Genomic DNA, 27189 nt, shown 5'->3' on the forward strand with positions numbered 1-27189 from the left:
CTCACATTAATTCCTCTACAAAAAAATATTCAAGTACATTCCACTTAAATAAATATTTATATCGAATTACCAGCGTTAGTTGTAATAGAAAACACTTGAAAACATGATAACCTATGCAAATGAATAAAAATAACAAAATGCTATAACTCCTGAAGTTAATAGCCAAGTATATCTTCAAGCTCATAACAATAAACTTCAACGCTAAAACAACGTATAAATTAGAACAATCCTTTCTAAAGTTTACTTGCTCTATGGCAGCATAAGTTCCGCCAAATAAATGCCAGTGCACCTACACTTTTAACACAATCTGTTTCTAACTCAAGATGTTAGTCATACTCCTAATACATTTCCTAATTCAGAGTGTCTTCTGTGTTTCTATCACTCCGGAGGCTTGTGAAGGGTATAGGGGTGGTTTTGATACCAAAAAGAATGTGGGAGTATGGTATGTGGTCGCGATAATACCAGATGGGAATTTCACCAAGAATTTTGATACACTGCCATGTTATCGGGTTGATTTTAGCGAAGTTGATGAGGTAAGGGAATTCATATTAACAATTTTTAGCGTTTGTAATGTTATACAATGCGACCTTTATGGACCGAACAAAATGTTTATATTCATTTGTGTAAAGTGCTGTATAGAGAATTAATAATATCTGTTTCTAACATCCTATAAACGTAAAATATATTTGATTCTTCGTACCTTTTTCAACCCGTTTTTAAAACAAAAGGAATCTGAACACAGTCAGTGTTTGGATTTTAACGATGGCTTTTGACAAATTAATGAATAAAGCTTCTTTTTATTGTAAATAGACCAACGTTTGTCGGGTCAGCTAGTCTTTTTTTTTATGGAATAGGAGGACAAACGAGCGTACGGGTCACCTGTTGTTAAGTGATCACCGCCACCCACAATCTCTTGCAACACCAGAGGAATTACAGGAGCGTTGCCGGCCTAATAGTCTTATAGTTAGTTAGCTAGTTTTAATGTGCAACCATTATTTTATTTGAGTTTATAGGGCGCCATATCTAGTAAAATTACTGGGCTTTCTTTTATTTTATTCAACTGCCATCAGACGGTAACGACTTTAATCAGTTCCGTAGAGTTGAGTTTTTATATTTAATCGATATCACTTAAAAGTAACAAAGTTCTTATAATTTAGATTAACCTTTCAGGCTGCCTTAATGTGGATGATAGAGAGGAAATTTGGCAAAATAGCTGACGAGATAATGGACAAGTCGCCAGGGGATGTACTTCGGCAGAGGTACCATACCGAGAACCCCTTCGACATCTGGTCGAAGAGTGTTCTTAAAGTGAGTGGCTGCTATAGGCAGTTGGTGGACTTGAGGAACAATGAAACAGACATAAGTAAGTTAGTATCATTGTTTATTTAATAATAATAAGTTTTTATTCCAGGCATTTGCCCATATTAAGTCACAATTTACAATACCTAATAAAATTTAAATTAAAATCAACATCACAATTCAAATTAAATTAAAATCAACATCAAAATGTTAACTCCTGAGGAGCAGCCACACCGCGCGTGGCGCTCGAGCCAGTCATCTTACCGACGCCAAGGTCAACGGGCTCGGGTTACAAAATAAAATTTATTGCTTTTGAAGTGTTTGGGCTTGTTTATAAAAACGAACGTCAACGCTTTTGTTTTTAAACGAGCTAGCGCTTTTATATCGTGTAGCTTGTGTTACTCTGTGTTTATTTAACGAAAAAAATATCTCTGCGCGCTCCCCGCGAGCAGACCTAATATGTCTAGTTGGCAATTAAGTTTAAAATCAACATTAAACATAAAATGAAATCTAAAATAAAATTCAAAATTCAAATTAAAATCAACAATAAACAATCAACATAAACATAAACTAAAAAGAAATTCAAAAATGAATTAAAATAAAATTTTAAACTTAAAATCAACAGTAAGAAATAATAAGAATTATTAATAGTTACATTTTTTAAGTATTAATTTATCATAATATCACAATTATTAAAATCAGTGTTATAACTGAGTAGACTCCAGTTTTGGAAGAATAGTGCCATATTTAGTATTGCTTTTTTGTAGTAAGTTAAGTATTAATATTAAGCACATATTTTGTTTTCATTTAGTTATTTTCTGTAAATGTGTGGTTTATTTCATTTTATTTCATTATTTTGTTTATTTCTACATATCATATACGAGCTTAGCACACGACTGTGTCAGCGTAGATTTCATCGCATTATTTTAGTTGTTTTTTGTTAAAATTTTTCAAGTTGTAAAAATATTTATAGTCAGATTTATTGTATACAACTTTTATGATTTTTTGTTATAACAATTTAGTTTTATTCGTGTTTTTTTTAACACAGGTGGAGCCAAGCAACATAATTCGCCAATGCTGTTGCACCATTTACAGTTAGAGGAGGGTGATTTTTTGCTCCAACTTCTATGGGGCCGAATTTCAACCGTAATTTACAAACGAGAACCGGTAAGTATTTTGTATTTATATATAATTTTACTAATATCTAATATATTATATATAGAATTCTCGTGTCACGGTGTACGTACTTGAACTCCTCCGAAACGGCTCCACCGATTTTCTTGAATCTTTGTGTGCATATCGGCTAGGGTCGAGAATCGGACAACATCTATTTTTCATCACCCTTTTTTTTTAATCTTTTTTTAATTTGTTTATTTATGATTCAGCATTTAAAAATACATACAACTTCAAATTTTCACCCATCTACGATCAACACTTACTTTTGTATCGCGATTTTAATATTATTCTAAGCCATCCACAGACACGCAATTCCAAGATGGCAATCGAATATAATGATTATTATAGTACCATAAATTATATGTACGATGTATCTGGTGGGTCTGTGAATCGGTCTTCATCTATTTTTTTATGCATCAAAAATTTTAATTATTGATTTTTATATTACTTTATATGGAAATTCAACATTTGCTGGGTCAGCTAGTACATAATATGTAAAGTTTAAAAGCTCACATTCTTAGTAGAATGGTAGAAATTCTTGAACAGTCGATAAACGGATTTTACTTTTAAGTTTTCCGTTGCAACTTCCAGTTCGGGCACCTCGGGATCTTTACATTGTCTTTAACAGTTGAATGTGAGACAAAGAGAGTACCCATAAGATCGGCCTTCTCCTTTGCTACATGGACTAGAGAGTCATGCCAGGCAGAGTACTGAGAACAGCTGAAGTGCTGATATAACCAAGTGCAAGTTTTGACAACATACAAAAACTTGCGTGTTCCAGTGAGGTTACTTCAAAGCTGCCCTGGCGATTTTCTGGACGTGTTCCTCCTGGTAGATAAGGATGGAGATGGAGACGGAGGTCTCTATTGGTGTTCTCATCTTTGTTCTCAGCAATACTCTCTCCAAACCACAAAGTGCTGGGAGAGATTCTGTGGGGAAATCTATTTGAGGATACTTGTTTTATTGTGGTGGAGAGCTTTTATTCTTTTATTTATTTATTTTATTTGTTTATTATATACAGACACTTTATCGCATAATATAACATAGCAATTGGTCCCTACACTAGGCATAGCCTGTCCTGTAGGCAACCAATTTACATGCTATGTTTACAAATATGATCCGAAAGTGTGTGTGTGTATGTGCGTTCCATATCTTCATAAGTGAGTGTGTGTTTCCATCTCTGTATTTTAAATGTGACCTGATGGGCGGAGCAATTTCAATAGAACATTTTAAGTTGTTGTATATATATGTATGTAAGAATTGGCTAAATCCACTTGGAAATGTTGTATTTATTGTTGGTATTAGAATCTATAATAAATATACCTCGGATAGAAAGAAGTTCCAAGTCTGTATATAGTTTATGTGTTGGCTATGTAATAGATTTTTAAAAAATCACTTAAAGACAGCTCTCTGTGCTTTTTCTAAGAGTATCATGTTTGAAGTAGCCGCGCCTCTCCATCCCTCTTTACACTAAACTATGATAAAATGTAGTTGCCTCTTACGACCCCCATAAGCTTGGGACTTCCCCATTCTTTTAACTCTTCGGAGAAGTATACCGCTGCGCACATTCTCTTTCAACACCAGAGAAATAACAGGAACGTTGCCGAGCTTTTAGAAAAGTGTACACGCTTTTTTGAAATCACCCATGTCATAACGTCCTGAAAACACCGCGCAAGGAAGATTAATCCACAGCCTGATTTTACGTGAAGAAAGTTCATTGAAAACATCACTGTTCGGAGCGCTAGACATCCAGACGGTAGGTGGATGGATTAGGTGTCATAGTTAGTAAAAGTATTGTGGCGAATCCCGAGAGATGCGCGTTTAAATCCCACGTGGTACATAAACTTTAGTGTAAATTAAACTTTTACATTAAATACTTTATAAACTTAGTAATAAGTACTAATAAGTAATAATGTACAAAACAAATTTAAATTCAAATTTAAATATTTTTATTCAAAATAGGATTTAAAATCACTTATTGAACGTCAAAAACTACCACCCATTCAAAAGAGACTGCCTCAGACCTGAGAAGAATGGGCGCAAGAAACTCAGCGGGATTTTTTTTATATAAAATATGGATTAAAATGTGATATCGTACAATAAACATTTATAATTAAAGAGCCTGAGGGTGTTCGCTTTATTCCCAGTCCGTGGTATCATTAAGAAAATCGTTTATGCTATAATAACCTTTCCCACACGTTTTTTAACAATTCTTCTAAATTTCGTAACACATTTGTTTTGTACATTTTCTGGGATCATATTGTAGAAGCATATACATCGCCCAACAAAAGACATACTAACTCGACCCAACCGAGTAGTAGTTCCTAAATGAGATACGAAAGTCAAAAGAGTTTTTAAAAATGTTTATGAACAAGATATTTTAGCATTAAATTTAATTGCAACGAATTTTATTGCAAAAAATAAGGGGGTTTCTGCTAAGATACTTAATTTTGCGCCTGTTCTCCTTAGGTCTGAAGCATTTTTTAATGTGGCGTAGTTTTTGACGTATAAGTGGTATTCAATTATAATTTGCTAAATTTTTTTTAATTAGAATTATGAAATGTTACATAGGCTATGAGGTAACCATCAATAGGCTCATTCTTTTCAAAGCAATCCTAACTTTCATCATTGATTTTAAGAACCAACGTTACCAATAAAATTTTTCATTATTATTTCAGGAAATAACCATGAATGAATTAGCAGCAGTTGTAGAATTCCTTTCGATGTATCGAGGACCGATGCAACAACCGAAGATATGTTCACCGAAGTTGAAAATATATTCATCCACGCCCTCAACTCTTACTGATGATGACTTGCAATAAAACATTTAAGGATGAGATCTATCGAATGTGCTTATACTTAACTTAGACCTTACTCAGACTTTACTTTGGTACCTAAAACTTAGCTGAGTGTGACAAAACGCTAACTTGACCCTTGCATTGTCTTAGTATAATCTCAATATAATTTCAGTTGTCAAATGAATATAAAAACGAAATTAAATATTATGCTAAGCTTACACTCAACTGAGTTTTACTTAAGAAAAGTCTGAGTACTCTGTATACATCTAAGCCTTAAAGTTCCATTTGTGTAGAACTTGAATTATTACTTAAAAAAAAATATGTTTCTTGCTGTATTATAACTAATAGCGACACAGAACAACAAAAACTACATAACTGTTAACAACAAAAGTCAAAACATAACAATGAAAACTTCAAAAACAAAGCAATGGTAGCACAAAAATATCACGACATGTACCTAATGGTAATAAAACTTCAAACCGTACTGACGCAACAGGACGAGCGGGAGGAAGTGAAAAGGAAACGGGAGGGGGCTAAACGTTCCAGCGAGGTCCGGAGATAATGTCGCTGTGTAGAAGTTACATATTATAATAAAGAAGACACTTGATAGTGTCAGCGCATGCAGATTATCATTATCATCACCAGCCGGAATACGTCCACTGCTGGACAAAGGCCTCCTCCAAAGATTTCCACGATGAATGGTCCTGCGCTGCCCTCACCCAACGTATTCCTTGCGATCTTGACCAGATCTTCGGTCCATATTGTGGGGCCATCATTGCAGATATATATATATATATATATTTTACCTAAATTAAGAACATGAACTTTTATGTTTTAAGAATAATTAAGATTGTATTGGGCTATCTTAGATTTATCTCGTCATAAATTCAGCTGTCAGATGACTAAAAATACCAAATCAAAGATCATGTTGAGCTTATACTTAGCTAAGTCTTACTTAAGTAATGTCTGAGCAAAGTCTAAGTACGCTTTGTAGATCCTTAACTTAAGTGATTAGATGTAGTTGCTTTTTTGATATTAATGAGGAAATATATTATTAATAATATTTGTTGTGTTAATTAAGATGTCACCTGTCAATCAATTGAAAGAAAAAATAATTTACTTAATCCTAGTATATAAGTAGAGGTATTATTAGATTGCAGAGCTGTAATTCACTCAAGTATTATATTGACCATAGCCATAGGTGATATGATAACACTGGTCTTCCTAATGAGTAAGTACAAATTCAAATATTTTTATTCAAAATAGGATGTGACATCACTTATTGAAAGTCAAAAGCTACCATCCTTTCCAAAACGAATGCCTGAGACCTGAGAAGAATAGGCGCAACTCAGCGGGCTATTTTTTTCATTAAATAAATATGTCTACATAGTAATATTGTACAATTAAACTTATTATTTAATAGCCTGAGGCGGTCGTCCATTCCCAATCTGTGGTATCATAAAGAAAGTCATTTATCTTATAGTAACCTTCACCGCACAAACGTTTTTTATAATTCTTTTGAATTATGTAATGCACCGCCCCACAAAAGACTAACTTACTCGACCTAGCCAAGTAGTAGGCATTATAAGTTTATGTCTGTTCCTGGTGATAACATTATGGTTATGACAGTTTCTAAGCAAATTCACTTAAGTGCCTATGAACATATTATATTACATTTTCAAGAATATATTGACCAATAAAATAGTAATAAGAATTATTATTATTATTCAGTTTGTGAATCTGCATATTGTAAATTGCACATTCGGCCTCACATGGAGTAACAGTTCTCACCTCTGGGCGGGCGTTCCCCAGTACCAGCTTATTCAATATGACCGCATACAACGAAGAGCGGCTCGAATCATCGACGATCAAGTCATTCCGATCGTATTGATTCTTTGTTGCGGAGGTTATGTAGGTTATCTCTGCATATTCTACCGCATTTATTACTGAGGAGTTTAACCAGGTTTATATCAATTGCTGAATCTCACCACCAGACATAACATCAAATGTGAAAATACGCGTTTAGCGAAAACTTCATCCCTCGCAAAACCACGTCGTCAAATAAATATTATCTGCGTCATTCTCATGCTATTGCAAAAGGTTAATTTTTTTTTTCATTGAAGATTAACTATGTTGTGTTGTGATATATACAATAACATTAAATATACTATACGTTAACACAAAAATGAAAGTGGAACACCGAGCTGTTTGAATTGTCGAGGATCCAGTGCTCTGTGAACGGCTCGATCACGTAGCGTTGCGTAGAGACTTCGCATTTTTCATGGGAAGTGTTTAAAAGGCATGAAAGACATTTTTTTTTCTCAAAATTGATTCATTCATTTTTGATGTCATTTCTAATATACAAGACACTACTACCGCTTCAGAAACAAATCGTGCTCTGAGAGAGAAGAAGCAGCGCAAGAAAGCTTTCAAAGAACTGTTTGACCTGATTCCTGCCGCCGAATCTCACTTTCACATGACACGCCACAAATCACGATATCATTCCCACCATCCGGATGTATGGCGTTCCCCCACAATGCGATTTTCAAGGAACTTTCTTCCACGCAGAACTAAGTTTAGGAATTAGCTTCCTTATGCGGTGTTTCCGGGATAATACGAGATCAATTCAAAGTTCAAATTCAAAGGAAAGTGCGAAGAGCCTTCCAAAATGCTGACAATTCTCCTGTGATTCTTTTACTGTTGCAAGAGAATGTGGGCAGTCGTGATCACTTAACACCAGGTGACCCGTACGACCATTTGTCTCCTCTTCCATAAAAAAAAATTGCGTTTTAAAATACCAATTTAGTTAAAATAACTAACAGAAGAACGGTTAGTCGGTACGGCGTGCAATATATCGTTATTTGAGTTTAATTTACGGTATCATGTTGAAGTAATAACAAATTGTTGTCTCGCACGAAACCATACGCGATTTAAAACACGAATGTAAGCTTGAATTAATCTATAGAGAATTAGAACTAAATAAAGAGTATTTTATATTTTACAAGTATAATATTTATTATTAGCAACAGCAAATATACTATCATTACATCTAGCGTGAAAATATGTAACATATATTAAGTTGTCCCGATCTCTTGTTGATATTCATGCTAAATTAGAATTCGATCTATTTATTACACGGACATAAAGACAAAAATCCTATAAAATACGATTTATGGTATTGTTTGTAAAATACACGTCAATTATTAATCTCTTAAAAAATAATTTAAATACAATTTTTACCTTATTACGTAAAATTAAAATACACATTCAAAAATATCTTTATTCACTGTAAAACTTTAGAAGTTAGTTAATGCAAGTCAGGATGAAGTACAAAAGTTACAATAGCATTCAAATGAGTATAACAATATTCATTACTAATAAATATTGAAACATGTTAACATTCATATGTTTAACATATGTTAAACATTCAAATAATAATTCACAATATAATAGCCCTTAGATGTTATTTTATTTATTACATAAATTAAAATTCTTAAATTGATAATATTTGAATATCTTTAGGGAGTTTATTATAAAATAAAACACAATCAAGTTTAAAAGACTAAGCCATTTTACAGAGCCTAGTAAATTGTGTAAATTCACATTTTCTTATTATTCATTTATTTTATTTTTATTCATTATTCATTCACATTTTCTTTATATTTTTTTAACATCTATGTATTTCCTATACTTTATTCTATAAAGCTTCAGTTTTTTCGACCACCCTGTCATTTTTATTCTAACTAGCGAAATTCTCTAAGAAAAAAGCGATTCGCTCGATGCAGTCATTGATAGATTGACAGATGACTGCTATAATCTTGTAAAAAACGGAGATAGCCAAAACCCACTACATTTGAAGATACTCTTAGCTTTCCAAACTTATACGGATTATACTTCGTCACCAATCGCGATACTGTAATTACTACTATTTCAAACTAATGTCAAATGACTGCACGTTCCCTACTAAAATAAATTTCAATTTTTACTTAGACAGTCCCGTCTCTTATTACGTAGTATTTACATCCTCTTTGTTTTAAACGATCATTATTACAAATATCACACCCGTATTGAAAAAAAAAATTAACAAAAAAACACTATTCCAAAACAATAGATATAATGTGCACCAAAAAGTATAAAAATAATTGCGTATTTTTATACAATCTAATTAATTAATCTAATTCTAGATACGATTATCGTTATTTTTGGAATCGGTGTCCTTCCGCCGCGACCCGCTCTCACCTCTCGCCTCCTCACGACTCAAGCACATCTCACCTGTAACTATGTATGTAATAAACCTATATTGGATGACACCGACTCCAAAAATTCTCGTCTTGCCTCTTATTACGCAGTATAAATACTATATCCTCTTTATTTTAGGCGATCATTATTACAAACATAAAGCCCGTATCACACCCGTATTGAAAAATAGCATCGGATTGACAGACGGATACCAGGTGCGACGCTAGCCGTGTGATTGATTTTGTATCGGGCAGTGCTAGTGTCATTCGTCGTGTAAAATATCAGATATACAGGATGTTATGTTTTCACAAGAGTTTAATTTTGTAGTGATTATTAATAGTATTGGTACAATTATATTTTAATAAAGATAACAAACCGATCTTTAATAATTATTATAAACGTTTTAAATTCTAATGTTTTTTTTTTATCTTTACACATACAATGAATTCAAGTTCTAACGGTTGATGCAGTCTATATACGATAGTTTATATTTATACAGTTATTTTTTACTTTTTATGAAATAATTTATATTATTTAAACACGACTCAAAATATTTTGGATGTAGCACCTTACAAACTAATTATTTATGTATATTACAGCCATTGTAAAATACTCTATTTGTTTGAAAAGAGTGGCCGTTGAGTTTCTTATATGTTGTTCTCCCGAGCTCAACTTCTTCCGAACATATGGTAAACTCAGTAATTTAAAAGATTTTTTTTTATGAAAATAAGGGACGAGACGAGTAGGACTTTCATCTGTTGGTAATTGATACGCCCTGCCCATTATAATGCAGTGCCGCTCAAGATTCTTGAAAAACCCAAAAATTCTGAGCGGCACTACAACTGCGCTCGTCATCTTGATGCATAAGTTGTCGAGTCTCATTTTCCCAGTAATTTAGTGAAATTACCACCATTAATTAAAACCAGTGGGAGGCTCCTTTGCAAAGGATGCTGGCTAGATTATTTGTACCACTACGGTGCTATTTCTGCCGTGAAGCAGTAATGTGCAAGTGTTATTGTGTTTTTTTTCGGTCTGCAGAGCGAGTGAAATTAACTACAATGTCTCAAGCAGACGATTGCAATCCTGAACGGCACTGCATTGTAATGGGCAGGGCGTATCAATTACCATCAGCTGAACGTCCTGCTCGTCTCGTCCCATACTGTCATAAAAAAAAATGATTTTTGTATGGAACCTTGTCATGAATTCCGTTGTATAGATTAAAATAAACAGTATCTTTGCACATAATTCGCAATTGCATTTAATTACATCAAAATCGAATAAAAACTTCTCACTCCCCATTAACTCTTGTAATGTTAAAGATATAGCACCCTGTATAGTGTCATGACAAGCATAACGAAAGCTGAGTCCGCCAAATCCTAGAGGGTGTTCCAGTTCGCTCGTTTTATATCTATTGTTTATACGTTTTGATTGAATACCCCTTTTATTGCATATCAATTGTGCTAACCTGTCTATAAGCTTCTTGTTGCCTTGTAATAAGGTTCAATATAAAAACAAATATTTGCTAAACCTGTACACGTATAATAGCTTTCAATCGCTGTAAGATACGCGTCATTTCAGACGAATCTAAATATAAAGAATGTTACTTAAAAATATGTATTGCTAGATATATTTACAATTAAATTGTTTTTTTTAAATATAAGTGGGGGCAAACGGTCAATAGACTCACGTGTCGGATGTCCATGGGCGATTGCCTCCAATTGTCAATCCAAGTCGTATTTGTTCGGGAAAACAGCAGCCGGTAATTGATTACGGCGTAATGTCCGGTGGTGGAATTCGGCTGCTGGAATCAACCCGGACAGCTCGTCCGAGCACTCCCCGTGATAAATGCGGTAGAAGATGCAAAGAGAACCCATATCTCTACGCAACGCCAAATCTTCATCAAGCCGATCGGAGATGACTTGATCGGTGACGATTCGAGCCGCTCTTCGTTGTATCGGTCAAATCGAAGAAGCTGGTACTGGGTAGCACCTGCCCAGAGGTGAGAAGAGTACTTCATGGGAGACCGAGATTGCGCCTTATATAGTCGCAGGATGTGAGTCCCGATTAGATAGCACCTTCTTTACTATAACTCAGCGGATACTCCATAGGGAGTGCCGCTTGCGCCTCTCTCTCCCCAAGAGAAGGTTGCCTTCGATGAAGGCTTAGAGGGCACCTGTCCAAAGCCAAATTCAGGTGGTGTTTAGTGGGTAGTCACCTAGGTTTTTACAGACTTAGGCTGCTTTAGTATGCATGAGCATTCACCACCTCCCTCCCGACGTTATACCGGAGGGTAGCCCTTTCCCTCTGTGTTGGCGCAAAAAAAAGCTTATAGTGAAGTATTGTCTTGAAGTACAGTTTGGCCTTCTCTTCCAAGTGACCACGGAACTATCGACGCAAAGTATGTGTGAATAGAATATGTTTTTGCATTAGTTTAGGTAGGGATGCGTTTTTACATTTATTTTACCATTAATGTCTTCCAAAAAGTAGATATCTGATGGTAAGAAATGGCAAGAAACGCATTCATACTCTTAACTCAGTATTGACGGCTTCAGTATTTTATAAATAACTTCTTGATACTCGCGACTCTGTCCGCGTACACACAATATTGAGTTGATTATAAAAATCTTTGTTTAATAACGTCATATTAAATGAACGTTTCGCATTATTTTGTTCAGATAAGGGCCAAGTGCGTAAGGAATACAACTTAGAAGACTGATAATTGAAACCTATCCAGTAGTTTTTCCGTGAAACGACGCACATATGAAAAACCATTATGATTTCATTACAATCCCTGCAAATTGATGCAACAAATACTCAAATATTTTAACTATCTGTTAGTGAAAAAAAAATCTGAATCCCCGACCGAACAACAGGGTAATTTAATACTTTGATGAAACCAATTCAAAACGTGTTTTACCCCTAACGAGGCATCACGTAACGAGAGTCTTCGCGGATTGGTTTCAGCAGAGTTTTAAGTGAACAACTAAACCGACCGGTAAACCTTTAGGATATAAGTGATAACTAGCGCCAATAACCTTCATCTGCAGCACAAAGATGGTATTAATATATGCTACACTGCCCCATAATAGTATACTATAGGACGTAATACTATGAATTAAACTAACAAATTTCTATATTTGGTAATAAAATATATAAAAATCACTTTTAATCTACTTATTTTAGCAATTTACAACTAAGCCTTATATATGTAGGTCTCAGAAAATTTATTTCTACAACCCTATCTACGTAAGGGATAAAACTTTATTATGCTTAAAACTAATACATAAGGTTTGTGGGGGAAAATCCAAGAAACTGGGAAAACCTGGCTATTTGCTATCACTTAACCTAACTTAAGACTAATGACCAGAACTTAAAAACTAACTTAAAACTAAGGTATATGAATACATAGATATGTATATACGTGTATAATATATAAATATAAATATAAGAGGGGTGTGGGGGGGATCTCGGGTAAGGAAAGGAGGGAGAGGAAATAGGAGTCAGTTTTCGCCGATATTTAATATTTACAACTAAACCAATTTACAATATATTGGTTTTACAGTGATTCAGATCTAGCTAGAACTCTGTGTGCGTGTGTGTATGTGTGTGTGTACGCTAGTGTTCTGTGAACCCTTGATGATGTCCCCTCGAACTGAGCGCTCTGGCTTAAATAGGACACGACCGTCTAGCGTAATGATGCTACCAACCGTTAGTTGGCACTACTGTAGTGCCAACAAATTTACACGAATCAAATTAACTAAAGAACTGTATATAATATGCTATTATAGTTATTTCTAATTATAATTAAATAAAATATCATTATCAACACAGTATGTAGTTAAATAAATGTTATAATTAATTGGTATGTCTTATGGCAGTTCATGACGTTGATAGCGCTTTTTAACACATCAAGTAATCAATATTATATTATTGCTGACACATATCTTCTCTAAATAACATTGATAGTCCACTTCGTGATAAGTTAGTACTTCGAATTATATCTAATTCCTTAAACCCTACGAACAGTGACCGAAATTCACAAACCGCTCAAAAGTTTTAATAGCTATTTAACTCCAGATCTCATCTCGTGAAATTACCTAAGTCTTTTAGCAATAAAATCTCCCGTAAAGAGCATTTTATAATAGGATCGTAAAGCTGACTTCGGAGGGCGTGTCCCATGGGCACTTTTCTAATTTTATTATTCGATTTTGTGTCTTTATTCAAAGAACTTTATAGGCACCTGTTCCTGATCTTCAATAGGTTCTACGGCATTAATTGCATTCTCATCTCGGTTTCTTTTATGTTCGGTACATAGCTGGAAAATAAGGATTAAAGAAAATAAAACATAAGGTCGCAATATTTACCATCATACTATGATTATTGCTAAACTTATTTCTGAAGCAGAATATAGATGCAATAGTGTTACGGTTAAATGGGTGTGAGGTGTGGTGAGCTGGCTTAATTGGCAAATAAATAATTTCAAATTCCAAAATTGCAATTTATCAGTAGCTCCGTATATTTTGAAAAAATGAATGTCAAACAAAACTATTTCCTTAATCATTGTATCTATGAAAGTCTAACGTGGGCTAAGAAAAGCGTGGATCAAAGAATCGAGGGCTCTTACTTACTGTCAATACGTAGGCACTCATCATATCATCTCAGCCAGAGGATGTCCACTGCTGGACATTGGCTTCCCCCAAAAATCGCCATGACGAACGGTCCTGCGTTACCCTCATACAACCTACTCCGGCGATCCTTACCAGATCATCGGACCATCCGGTACGTGGTCGCCATTCGATGACTTCACTGCCCCACGGCCATATGTCCATCGAGCTATGTGCCCTGCCCACTGCCACTTCAGTTTTGCAATCATCAGGGCTATATTGATGACGTTGGTTCTCCTGCTGATCTTCTCACTTCTGATTCGATCTCAAACTCCAAGCTATCTCCATTGCCCTTTGAGCGACCTTGAGCTTTTTCATCAGGCCCATAGTCATCGTCTTCTGGCTGATGATCATGATGATGTGATAAAAAAACAGCTGAACAAATTTACCTCTTTATTAGACAAAATGAAGGACCAGACTCAACTGCAGATGGTTGATGATGATATTTGAACTGAGAGCGTTGAGAAGCTGCACAATCTTGGAAAACCTGGCAATCCAGATAATGGAAACTATATCTTTGAAATAATTAATATTGACACACTCTTACATAAATTATCTTGCCCTACACTACGCATATCCTGTACTATGAGAATAAGATATTGATATACTTAATACAATATACTTACTTAAAGATATATCAGCGAATACATCAATGACACGGCAACTAAAATCCATATTCGTCATTTTAAATATTTGCACCTACTGGGATATGAACCTCTAGCTCAGTAGGCAGGGTCACTAACCACTGGGCTATATGGGTACAAAAATAATACTCAACGTCAATAAAATAGAGATACTTTTCCCTTTTAAGCTTCATTTCCTCCGATCTTTCATAACTCGACGTTACCTATCATAATATTATATCGAAAGACCATTAAAGAATACCATTCATTCGTGACACACAATTATTTCGGTCAAGTAAACTCTTTCAGAGCAACTCTGATTTCCGGGCGGTTTTTAATCAAGCTAGCGACTACCGTGCGATGGAAGCTTACTCGAGCGACTAATTAGTCGCCACAAGGCTTGGGGGTAGATGGAACTGATAATTGTTTTTTAAAGTATGTGTGTGATACATGTCATTAAAACGAGGGTTTTCATCATGGGGTAATGGGGTGTAAAGGTAATTTGGCTGTTTCGGTGTCTGGCTTAATGATGAGCAAAATTAGTCGCATGTAGTTGTTTAGATATTTGTTTGGTGTCGAGACACTTGGCCCGTGGGGCCCAGAGACGCGGATAATTTTCAAAATACTATCTTCACGCCTCAATAAGGTTACTGGAAACCCAAGCGCTGGCAGCTATTTCGGTCAACGTATCAGCCTAGCTATCCAACGCGGAAATGCTGCCAGTATTCTTGGTACGCTTCCACGTAATGATAGTTTTAATTTTATGTACTCATAGTATTGTAAATCTAATATAAATATATAATTACGTGACACGTTTTTTATCCGCGATGGACTCCTAAACTAATGAACAGATTTAAATGGAGATTACTTCATGGAGTGCAGTTTGGTCCAACTTGAGAGAGAGGATTGTTTTTATTTCGATTTCGGATCCATAAATAATTTTATTTTCACTATTTGTATGGACATATTTTCTGTTAGAGAATTTATTGACGCACGGTTTGACATTTCTGCTGTTCATGCTGTGCATTTCATTAAAACAACAACGAGCATATGTTACGAAATAATTCTTGATGTTTTGAAATATTATTGGCAAATTCCTATAAAACAGTATTTATATAATATATAAATACTGTTTTATATATATAATATTATTATCTACAGAACAACGTCTGTCGGGTCAGCTAGTATAGTTATAAGATTTGTTTTGTTTGAACAAATTAAGTATCCAAAGGATAAGCATGACTAGCAATAAAAGTATATCGTATATTTAGTATAATTTAACTATCTGACCTGATAGACATTGTTCTGTACAAAAGAAATAAAATACTATTTAATATGGATTTGTTTGTTTCTTTTCATAACATCAAGAATTATTTCGTAAAATATTATGCTCCTGTTGTTATAATGGATTTTGTTTCACAGCAGAACTGTCAAAACATGCGTCAGTAAATTCTCTCATAGAAAATATTATGTCCATACAAAACAAATAATCTTTATATATATATATTTCTTGTGTGCGTGTGTATGTCACTGAACTCCTCCTAGACGGCTGGACCAATTTTGATGAAATTTTTTGTGTGAGTTCAAGGGGATTCGAGGATGGTTTAGATTCACAATTGAACTACCTCCTAAACGGCTGCACCAATTTTGATGATATTTTTGTGTGTTCCAGTGAATTTAAGATTGGTGTGTGTCTTCAGGTGGATTCGAGAATGGTTAAGATTCACAATTAAACTACCTCCTAAACGGCTGTACCGATTTTGATAATTTTTTTGTTTGTTTCAGTGAATTTGAGATTGGTTTAGATTCTCAATTCCGTCCATATAATATAATTCTCCTGCTCATGTGTATGTCAGTGAACTCCTCCTAACGGCTGGACCGATTTTTCAGATTTAAGACGTGTGTACAGGACAACGTCTGTTGGGTCCACTAGTATATATATAAAAATGAATTGCTGTTCGTTAGTCTCGCTAAAACTCGAGAACGCCTATACCGATTTGGCTAATTTTGTCTTGAAATATTTGTGGAAGTCCAGGGATGGTTTAAAAGGTCAATAAATATTAAAGTGTTCGGAATTAAATAAAAACAACAATTTTGTTTTTCCTTTGATTTGTCCCCCGTCGTCCGATATTTGTTTCGTATGGACATATTTTCTATGAGAGAATTTATTGACGCACGGTTTGACAGTTCTGCTGTGAAACAATTTCATTACAACAACAGGGTGCATATTTTACGAAATAATTCTTGATGATATGAAATATTATTTACAAATTAATAAAAAAAAAATTTTATTTATTATATACAGAACAACGTCTGTCGGGTCAACTAGTAGGAAATAAATATAGTAATGGTTACAAAAAAACAATCCTATCTCTCGAAGAGAAATCACAAACTGAGATGCAATCTGTACTTTCTACTAATGTAAGAAACGTTTTTTTATGAAAATAAGGGACGAAACGAACAGGACGTTCATCTGATGGTAATTGATACGCCTTGCCCATTACAATGCAGTGCCGCTCAGGATTCTTGAAAAAACAATTGCGCTCTTCACCTTGAGACAATATTAAGTCTCATTCCGTCCTATTTTGGGGGTCGAGGGTAATTTTAAGCAAAATTGTATTTTTTTTGCAACAAATAAAGATTTATTATTATTATTTGTCTAGTAAATCACTAGCTATGGCGCCCTTCAGACTGAAACACTGTTATGTTTACACATTACTGCTTCACGGCAGAAATAGACGCCATTATGGTACCCAAAATCTAGCCGGCATCCTGTGCAAAGGAGGCTTCCCACTGGTAACTTTGGATTGGATCACGACCATCATATTGAGTGCAATTATATGAAATACAATTATAATAATAACACAACCAAATGTAAACGATGCATGTAATATTGTCAGATAAACTCGCAATGTAACTTAATAATTAAAACCAACATGCAAGTTTTAGTGCTGCACAACTATGAAGAACAATCGTTAAATTTAATGCTCACTAACCCAGTGCTATAAAAGCGAGTTAATCTCAATACACCGATAGCCCTTATTATCCGTAGTGTTGTACGTTCATTTTGTTTTTATCGATAAGTTTATTCCAATTATTGAAGCAATAAAATTGCTAACTGATAGTTTACAACTTTTCTTGCTACCACTACGGGTTGATGCTTATAATATAAATATCGTCTATCCCTCAGATAATCTGATGTAGATGGGTAAGTAATTTATTAATTATATTATTAAATACTGTGCATATATGACATAAAGGTGTTTGTACACAGTTACTCAGTTTATTATATTAAAGAAGAGGGGTATGTATGGTTATGACTAAATAGCTCTAATGTTTAATGAAGTGGTAGTACCTACTTTGTTTTTTATTGAGGTATATGATATAAATTAGAGTTACTTTTATCACGTTAAGTAATTAACTGCTTAAAATAGATAAACGGTGTTGAGCTATGTCGTTGTATTTTTACTATGACATATTCATTCAAAATGTTCGTTTTAGTCTTCTTACTATATCGATTCGGATTCCATAATATTATTCACTACTAATATGATAATCTGTCAGCTAACACCTACTTAACTATAACAAATGAAATATTGCTGGAAGCGTCTTGGCCGTCTTCTGTAAAATATTGCTATATTTTTTTATTTTATTTAGGACAACAAACAATCATACAAACAGTGTTACTTATAACTAATTGTTCAAAAAGTTAAGTATTTGTACAATCAAAGCCGGTATCTTATATTTATTTATTTATGTATTACACTTATAATAATACACACAAAAATAAAAAGTAAACCTACAAAATAGGTACTAAATGTAGTGATTACTTACAAATAACCACAGCATGCACAGAAATAATAAATTTTATGTTTTATATAGAATAAGTTATATATAGGTATTATTTATAAACTAAGCTATTTATAAACTAAGTACTTAAGTACTACTTATAAACTAAGTTTACAAGATGTTTCCTTAAGCTATGCACAAACAATCCAATATTTTTTTTATTAAATATACAACACGAGTAATAACTTTTAATGTCTTTAATACACATAATAGCCATAATAACTCTTGAATCGGTTCTTAGTTTTGTAACTAATTTTTATTTAGTTCAATTATCGATACGTCTCACATCACTAAACTCAAATAAAAATAGTAAATGAAGCAATTCCTGCTCTGAGTCGGTCTCTAAATACGATTAACTACTTTTTGGGGACCTGCTGACTTTACTTTCCTTTTATTTCAGGTACAACTGTTATTTATTCATTTGTTACAAGCTAAGTACAGCTAGGTACTATAATATAATTTTTGTCATCAACTAATGTTGGACACGGCTCCAACGATTTTCATAAAGTTTTGTATGCAGGGGAATTCGGGGGCGAAAAGTCGATCTAGCTAGGTTTCAATTTAAAAAATGTAGTTTTATCCGTGTTTTAATGAGAAACAGCTACAATAACATTAGAATACAAAGGTAAATTTCACCACTATATACAAGACTATAATATCTCAGGTGGGACATTGGGTGATCTGGAAAGCAGAAGACCCCATGTCCTATTAGTTTTCTTTGCTCAAGTTTTGTACATTCTTAAAAGTCAGATATTTAATATTATTTCCTGAAACTTCTCTATTGAATTTACCATTAATCAGTTAAGATGCAATTTCAACACAATATTTGTGAAAGCGCCACACAAACCAGTAAACCTCATTCAGTGAACAAACAAGGTTATCCTTCATTTCCTTGCGGTCCCACTACATCCGAAATTGAATAACAAATGTGTTGAACGGAAATTGGTACAATCTGCCTCTAAATCAGGGTTGGACAAGGAATGGACTCGATCAGGCTCGTAATATAATTTTATAGTTTGTAGGAAAAACGTGTTAGGATAAATATTTCCTACTTTGTATCAGTTCAAATATTTTTATGAGGTGTAAAAGGCATAATAGGCATTTATTTTCTCAAAATTTATTCCCTTACAATTATTTTTGATGTCATTTCTAACACTAAAACCGCCTGGGAAACAGTTGGCGCTCTGAGTGAGAAGAAGCGGCGCATGAAACTCTCCCAGCATTATTTTTTACGCTCTTTTTAATAAAATTTAAAACTGTCGTTGTTATTACCATAAAGTTGTCATAATCAAGTCCAAGGCTGTCCGATCACTTAGATATTCAGCTTTGGAGTAGTAGGATCTACGACAGAGCCATTTTTTAATAAAAAATTACCCTTAATGCTATTATGTATTTTATGAAGCTTACTAGACTTAGTTACAAGTAATTTCTTATTTCTAGTGTTATAACTATGAAAATCACTATTAGGAGCAGAAAGGTGACGATTTTTATGAAAGATAATACGAGAACAGAAGTGGCCTAATTTACAACACCTGTTTTTTTATTACACTTTATTAAATCACTAAGACCACCCTACGAAGACCCCTATGAAGACCCCCACGAAGATCAAAATAAAAAGTTAAAACCATGCCATTACTTAGGCGTGTTTTTAAAATAGGATTGTACCCAATGCTTTTTTTCCGTTTCTGTTGGGTAAAATATAAATAAGCAATGTCTGCCGATTTCCTCGACGTCCATCTCCGCGAATGTCAGCTCATCAACTGCAAACCATAGCCTTGAGGACCCGTAATGGTCGGTTTTTTTTTTAAAATGAAAATAAGGGACAAGACGAGCAAGAGCTGATGGTAATTGATCCGCCCTACCCATCACAATTCAGTGCCACTCAGGATTATTGAAAAACCCAAAAATTCTGAGCGGCACTACAATTGCGCTCGTCATCTTGAGACATAAGTAAGATGTTAAGTCTCATTTGCCCAGTAATTTCACTAGCTATAGTTCCCTTCAGACCGTAACACAGAAATGATTACACATTACTGCTGCAAATAGGCGCCGTTGCGGTGTCCATAATTAAGCCAGCATCCTGTGCAAAGGAGCCTCCCACTGCTGTCAGGTGTATGTCAGCTCATCAACTGCAATCCATAGCCTTGACGACTCATCTAGTCGTATAATTTAATAATTGATCATTCTTCCTTCTTCAAATGTTTTCACTTCCGGAGATCCGAACCGGGGAACCCTACCTTATTAATTCAGAGTCACACTATGCCATAAGCATCGTCAATAAATGACGTATTCCTACCCCTACTATATTTATTAATAATTATAAAACATGTGTTTTAATATCCAGAAATAATCAACATAAAACTCGTCATTTTCCGGGAAAATGATCAAAAGGTAAAAACCATGCACTCATTTAGAACCGTTGCAATCCTGCAAAAAACTTGGAGAATTATTCCGACAAAGATATTCCCCGAGGAAGAACGCTTTCATTCCACATTTAATTGTTTATGAAACGGCACATCAAAGAAAATGTAGGATGAATATGAGATGTGGTATTTTGATGTAAATTTTGCTGTTATTTTTGAATTTATAATCATACTCTTTATTACAATATAATCTTATTTCGTACATTTATATAAATAACGTATCAAAAAAAACATTACAAATATATATATATATATACCTATAAATACTAGCTGACCCAGCAAACGTTGTATTGCCGATATTAAAATCGCGATACAAAAGTAACTGTTAATCGTAGATGGATGAAAATTTGAAGTTGTGTGATTTTTTTAATGCTGACTCATAATCAAACAAATTAAAAAAAAATGTCAAAAATATTAAAAAAACATTTGGCGTGGACCACTCTTAACATTTAGGGGGATGAAAAATAGATGTTGTCCGATTCTTAGACCTACCCAATATGCACTCAAAATTTCATGAGAATCGGTCAAGCCGTTTCGAAGGAGTTTAACTACAAACACCGCGACATGAGAATTTTATATATTAGATAAAAAAATTAGTCTGACCGGCGTACGTTCACCACAATTCCACCGGTGGTTATCCTCCTTATATGACCCTTTACCATTATTGTTGAATCAATATCCCGCATATCATTAACCTCGTATGCTAGTTCTAGATACTTCGACAGTTTATCTATCTCAGCTTTCACGAGGTTATCATCTGTGATATCAACAATAAATGCCTGACGTTCTAACTTTTTTATGGCAATATGGTACGAGACGAACAGAACATTCAGCTTCAACTTGGCTTATTAGCAATGATAGTTCTGTCCATGATTATAGATCAGTCCCAATTGAGCTTGGCACGGGTGTTTTCCAGAACTGGCTCCGTATACATGTAATTACAGACTTCAAGGTTGTATCGAAGATTAAGTTACTGATGGATAATCCTGGCTGGATGTATCTGGGTAAATACTATGAAACCACCAATCGAACGCGAAAATGCTGCCAGTATTCTTGCTACACTTAAGAAGCGTCGGTGTCACAATAGTTTGAACCATTGACTCTCACCACAGAGCTCCCAGTTCGACCCTCGACCGCACCGTATCTATGAGGTTTCCGGATTTTGAATTTAAAAGGTCGACAAGGCTGTTATGATTCTTCTTCATCAAATCAAATCAAGTCATTTATTTGCGTATATTGAGTGGGTACATTAGGCATTGCATAATTCTTATTCTAAGTATAAACTTCCAAGTGAAAAACAAACAACATTATTCATAAAAGTGTACCTATTTTCCATGAAAATATATATTAGAATGTAAAAAATGAAAAATTGTTTAATTAATAATGTTAGCTTTAAATGTCTAAAGTATTCTAATCACCAATAATATTTCTTCATTACTAAAAATTCCTCAATTTTATTTTTAATAGTTTTTATATTTAAGTTTTGGTCAGGTAATGATGCTGGTAGTTTATTATACAGTCGTATTATACATACTATTACCCAAAATGCCGTTGTATGCTGCGTGAAACATGCTTTATTCTTTCTGCGTCAGATATCAGAGATTATAAAAAAATTATCATCTGTTCTAGTGAATACTAGCACTTCATAATATATATACAAGCATTATTCAAGCGTCAAATTCCTATATTATTCAATAAATTTTTGAAACACAACATCTCCAAATTCTTTCAGAATTATGAATATATTGTCACAGTTCCTGGTGTCACTTCATTGATCTCGCCGCCAAAGTGAATCCGCCCCAGAAATGCCATCCGCCGGAGACTGTTTCCGCTCGCATGCACCTTTAATGAACTAAAAACACAGTTATATGCCACTTCCACACAGGTTGGCGTGTGCGGATTAATGGCGGTTGTTACTAAATAAACTTTCTGCAATGTTCAACTGATATATCATTTTCATTAGAATCTTACTTTAATCTGATAAATATCTTAATATTAACCTTATTTACTAAATAAAATATACTAAGAAATTGTCCAGTAGACCTTTTATTCCCACTATTAAAGGGAGGATTATATTTCTGTGTTTTTTTACAATTACTACAGGTTTCTTTGCATTTCGATTCACAAATTTTTGTTCAACTCAAAATGTTCCGATATTATTTATTATTCTCGTGATCGTGATTTGGCAAAAAAATCCTGCAAATTTAAAACAAATCAGTCATCTTGAAGTGTGTCAGAATCATATTCAAAGATACATAGTACATACCTATAAGTAATGCCATTATATATGTCGAATCAAGATCGTCAAGACAAGAAGCGCGTACAAAGATGATTTGGAATTCGTCTTAGCTCGGGTGTAATAGGCGTGCGCTGCGAGTGCGGGAGAGAGTGGGTACCGAGCAGTCAGTAAGAAAAGAACGATAGCATCGAGACGCGCAAGATTGTGTGCATACGCGCATGCCGGGAACACCACGTTCTTATGTCAGCTGTAAAGTAAAGTAAAAGCCTACAACAATGGACAACCACGAAGATTCTTACCATGTGACAGGCGTTGCTCCGATATGTATATATATAGCTTATAATAAATTTAATTTTTGCTAACAAGAACCCAATTGGTCACATTAATAACATATTATCTTATGAGAAAATCAGAAGATCAAGACGTTCAAATATTATTAAGTGATACTTCCTCCCCAATACAAGTCTACGGTTTGTAGACTTCTTGAGTAGCTGGCATCCTGTGTTAATAAGCTCCTCACTAGTATACAAATGATTTGAGTTTTCTTTAGTGTTAATTCCGCCAATATTTGTCTTTAAACAAGAGCGGCTTCCGGCTCACTTGATTCAGTCTCGTGCCAGATTTTGGCGAGACAACACGTCCTGAGGATGCCTCGTGTAGAGGCGAAACACGTGTCGAATTATTTAAAGACAAATATTGGCGGAATTAACACTAAAGAAAACTCAAATCATTTGTATAATTATGGATTTCCGCAAAGTAACGCCTACTTCAATAAATTTTCTCACTAGTAGATTACATCATCATACACTTAACAATTCACAAATTAACCACACCAAATAATGTTTGCCGCAAGTTTTTTACCGCATCGTTTCCAAATGTGTGAAGTGACATTATCCGCAAGTTTAGTAATAATCATTTGTTTTTTATCACAACGCAATAGGGGTGAAAATGATGTTGTAAACAAATCCTGTTTTGTTTTGAACCACTCAAGCTTACTTGTTTGGCTTCTTTGATGAACTTCTATTGTTCGCTGTCCTCTGAAATTGTATTGTTCTAGATACCTTTGTGAAGTTGTGCGGTTTGTTCGATTAGACTGGTCAAAGTGAAAACGTTCGCGAAATTAATATCTACGATATCACGGAATTTGTCTGCTGTTTGATGATTATTAATTAATGCATTGTATACTTATAAGTTACCTTCAAAGTAAACTATTGAATGTTGCCTGTATTTTACCAGTAATCACTTACGGCTGCGAGTCCTGGGCTCTTACGAAAACTCAAAGTGACAAACTTTCAATTTGTCAGCGCGAAATGGAGAGAAGTATGCTAGAAGTTAGAAGAAAGGACAGGAAAAATGAAAGAATAAGGATGGCGACAGAGTTGGAGAAGTTTTAGTAAAAGTGAAATGATTGAAATCGAGATGGGCTAGGACGATATGGGACGACGTTTCATTGAGCTACAAAGTATTTAAGCCGAAGTAAAAAGTAGAAAGTAACTTAGTGTCAAAAATGGAGAATGGAGATGGAGTTTCTCTATACAAATCCACTGAAAATATTTTTTGTTCTATTAGAAGCGTTCATTTCTGTTTTTTTTTTATTTTTCAGTAAGTATAAAAAATATAAAAAATACACGTAACAAGAAGATTGAATATTCTATAAACTATTTCTGTCTGCAATAAATTCTATTAATAGTCCTTGTCGGTATTAGCCAATACACGAGGCATCCTCAGGAGATGTTGACTCGCCAAATTATAGCACGTGACTGACAGTTTTGATGACTTGAAATATATTGTTTAAATTTAAGTTAGTTTAAATCTTCAGAAAAGAAAATTTTATTTATATATATAACTTTTAGTCGTAACATAATAAATGTTTCTTTTAATTCAGTATTTAGGTACATTACAAATCTTGTAATAAAAAAACTTGAAAGAGTTGTACGACGTGTGGTACCAATAATCTATCCGGCATCCTGTGCAAAGGAGCTTCCCACTAGTAAAAATGTGAAAATTACTGAATATACCTACCATAACTTTGGATACATATATATGGGTGCCATATGTTAAAAGTAACAATGGACGTATTAAAGCTAAGAAAATTAACTTTACGAGTCTAAAATTCAATTAAAATTTTAAATGAAAACCATTATTACAAAGAGATTTAACGACATCAACCCCAAAGACATAATATTCCAGCTATTCTATTTAACGATATAATGACCCTTCAAAAGTTTAAAACAGATGGGTTCGGTTCATTTTCACTGTAACAAAACATTTGGATGGTAATCACGTTGTGAATGGCGACAATTTCAAGAAAACACCTGAGCTAATCAAATACTTGGTTAGGAAATCGCACGATTTCGTGAAAATGTCTGCCGTGATCATATTGTACTTATTTGTACTTCAATTTTAAATTTTCTTGATATGAAAAGCATTGTAATATTGCTTTATTTAGTGTGGATAATTGATACTTATTGAAAAAATAAAGATTTTAAAGTAGGTTTGTTTCTCCAACTAAAGGAAAATAAATAAATCCTTTATTATGCTAGAAAACATGTAACAATGGGTGTAAATAGTTTTAATGTATCAATGTTATCGGCCATTTCTGGCATGCAAAATTGTTATTAACAAAATTCTAGTTATTATTATAATTGATTTAAAATTAATAAACTCTATATTTTAAGCACTTAGGTCAATTTAAATTATAATTATTATTTTTAAATGTCATTATTTAAAGACTACAATTAATATATATTTTAAAGTCAATTTAATTTAACCTAATGTATACAGACTTTTAGACTTTTAGTCTCGTGCCAGATTTTGGCGAGACAACACGAGACAACACAAGACTTTAGTCTCGTGCCAGATTTTGGCGAGACAACACGTCCTGAGGATGCCTCGTGTAGAGGCGAAACACGTGTCGAATTGTTTTAAAAAACAAATATTGGCGGAATTAACACTAAAGAAAAAACTTAAATCATTTGTATAATTATGGATTTCCGCAAAGTAACGCCTAATTCAATAAATTTTCTTAACCTAATGTGTCAACATTTCATTTGTGGAATAAAAACATTTATCTATAAGCCATGTAAAAAGATCCTTTTTAAATCGTTGGACGGGTAATACGCGTAAGCTTGGATGGAGTTTGTTAAATATTTTTATACACATGTAATAGCTACATTTTCCATAGGATGCATTATGAAATTGTGTGCAATCACCAGTCTGTCACCGTTTCTTGTATTTCTCAGATAAATATCTCTTGCTTTTTTAATAAATGGTGATGTTGTTTGACAAAGATACATATTTCGTATTTACATACAGGGAAATGGAAGAATACGTGATTCCTTAAACAGCGGTTCACACGAATCTAAGTAAAAAGCTCCTGTCCTAAAAGCCAGCGTGGGGTTTGTCGGACGGTAAGTTACAAAATCATTGCCACTTCTTCTAAGTATGACGAAGCCACATCAATAATTAATCGAGTATTAATTAAAGAATACGTTTTTTATGACAATAAGGTACGAGACGAGCAGGACGTTCAGCTGATGGTAATTGATACCTCCTGCCCATTACAATGGAGCTCAGAATTCTTAAAAAAACCCAAAAATTCTGAGCAGCATTACAATTGCGCTCGTGAGACATAAGTTGTTAAGTCTCATTTGCCCAGTAATTTCACTAGCTACGGCGCCCTTCAGACCAAAACGCAATAATGTTTACACATTACTTCTTCACGGTAGAAATAGGCGCCGTCGTGGTACCCATAATCTAGCCGGCATCCTATGCAAAGGAGCCTCCCACTGGTAAGATAGATAGATGACAGCTGACAAAAATTGCGTTTCGTTCCGTTTTAATTGTTCCTGTACACTTTACACATGACGTTTTAGATAA

General features: G+C 34.1%; 1 protein-coding gene across 1 annotated transcript; it reads left to right on the plus strand.

Annotated features, from left to right (window-relative positions):
* Positions 1–294: 294 nt before the first annotated feature.
* LOC126972046 (uncharacterized) lies at positions 295–6336 on the plus strand. The gene is made up of 4 exons (XM_050818622.1): positions 295–533; positions 1171–1363; positions 2348–2466; positions 5154–6336. Exons 1-4 carry the CDS (start codon positions 324–326, stop codon positions 5295–5297), a joined length of 666 nt encoding a protein of 221 aa, XP_050674579.1. The 5' UTR covers positions 295–323; the 3' UTR covers positions 5298–6336.
* Positions 6337–27189: the final 20853 nt, after the last annotated feature.

This window comes from Leptidea sinapis, chromosome 2 (genome assembly GCF_905404315.1).
Source record: "Leptidea sinapis chromosome 2, ilLepSina1.1, whole genome shotgun sequence".
Classification (NCBI taxonomy): domain Eukaryota; kingdom Metazoa; phylum Arthropoda; class Insecta; order Lepidoptera; family Pieridae; genus Leptidea; species Leptidea sinapis.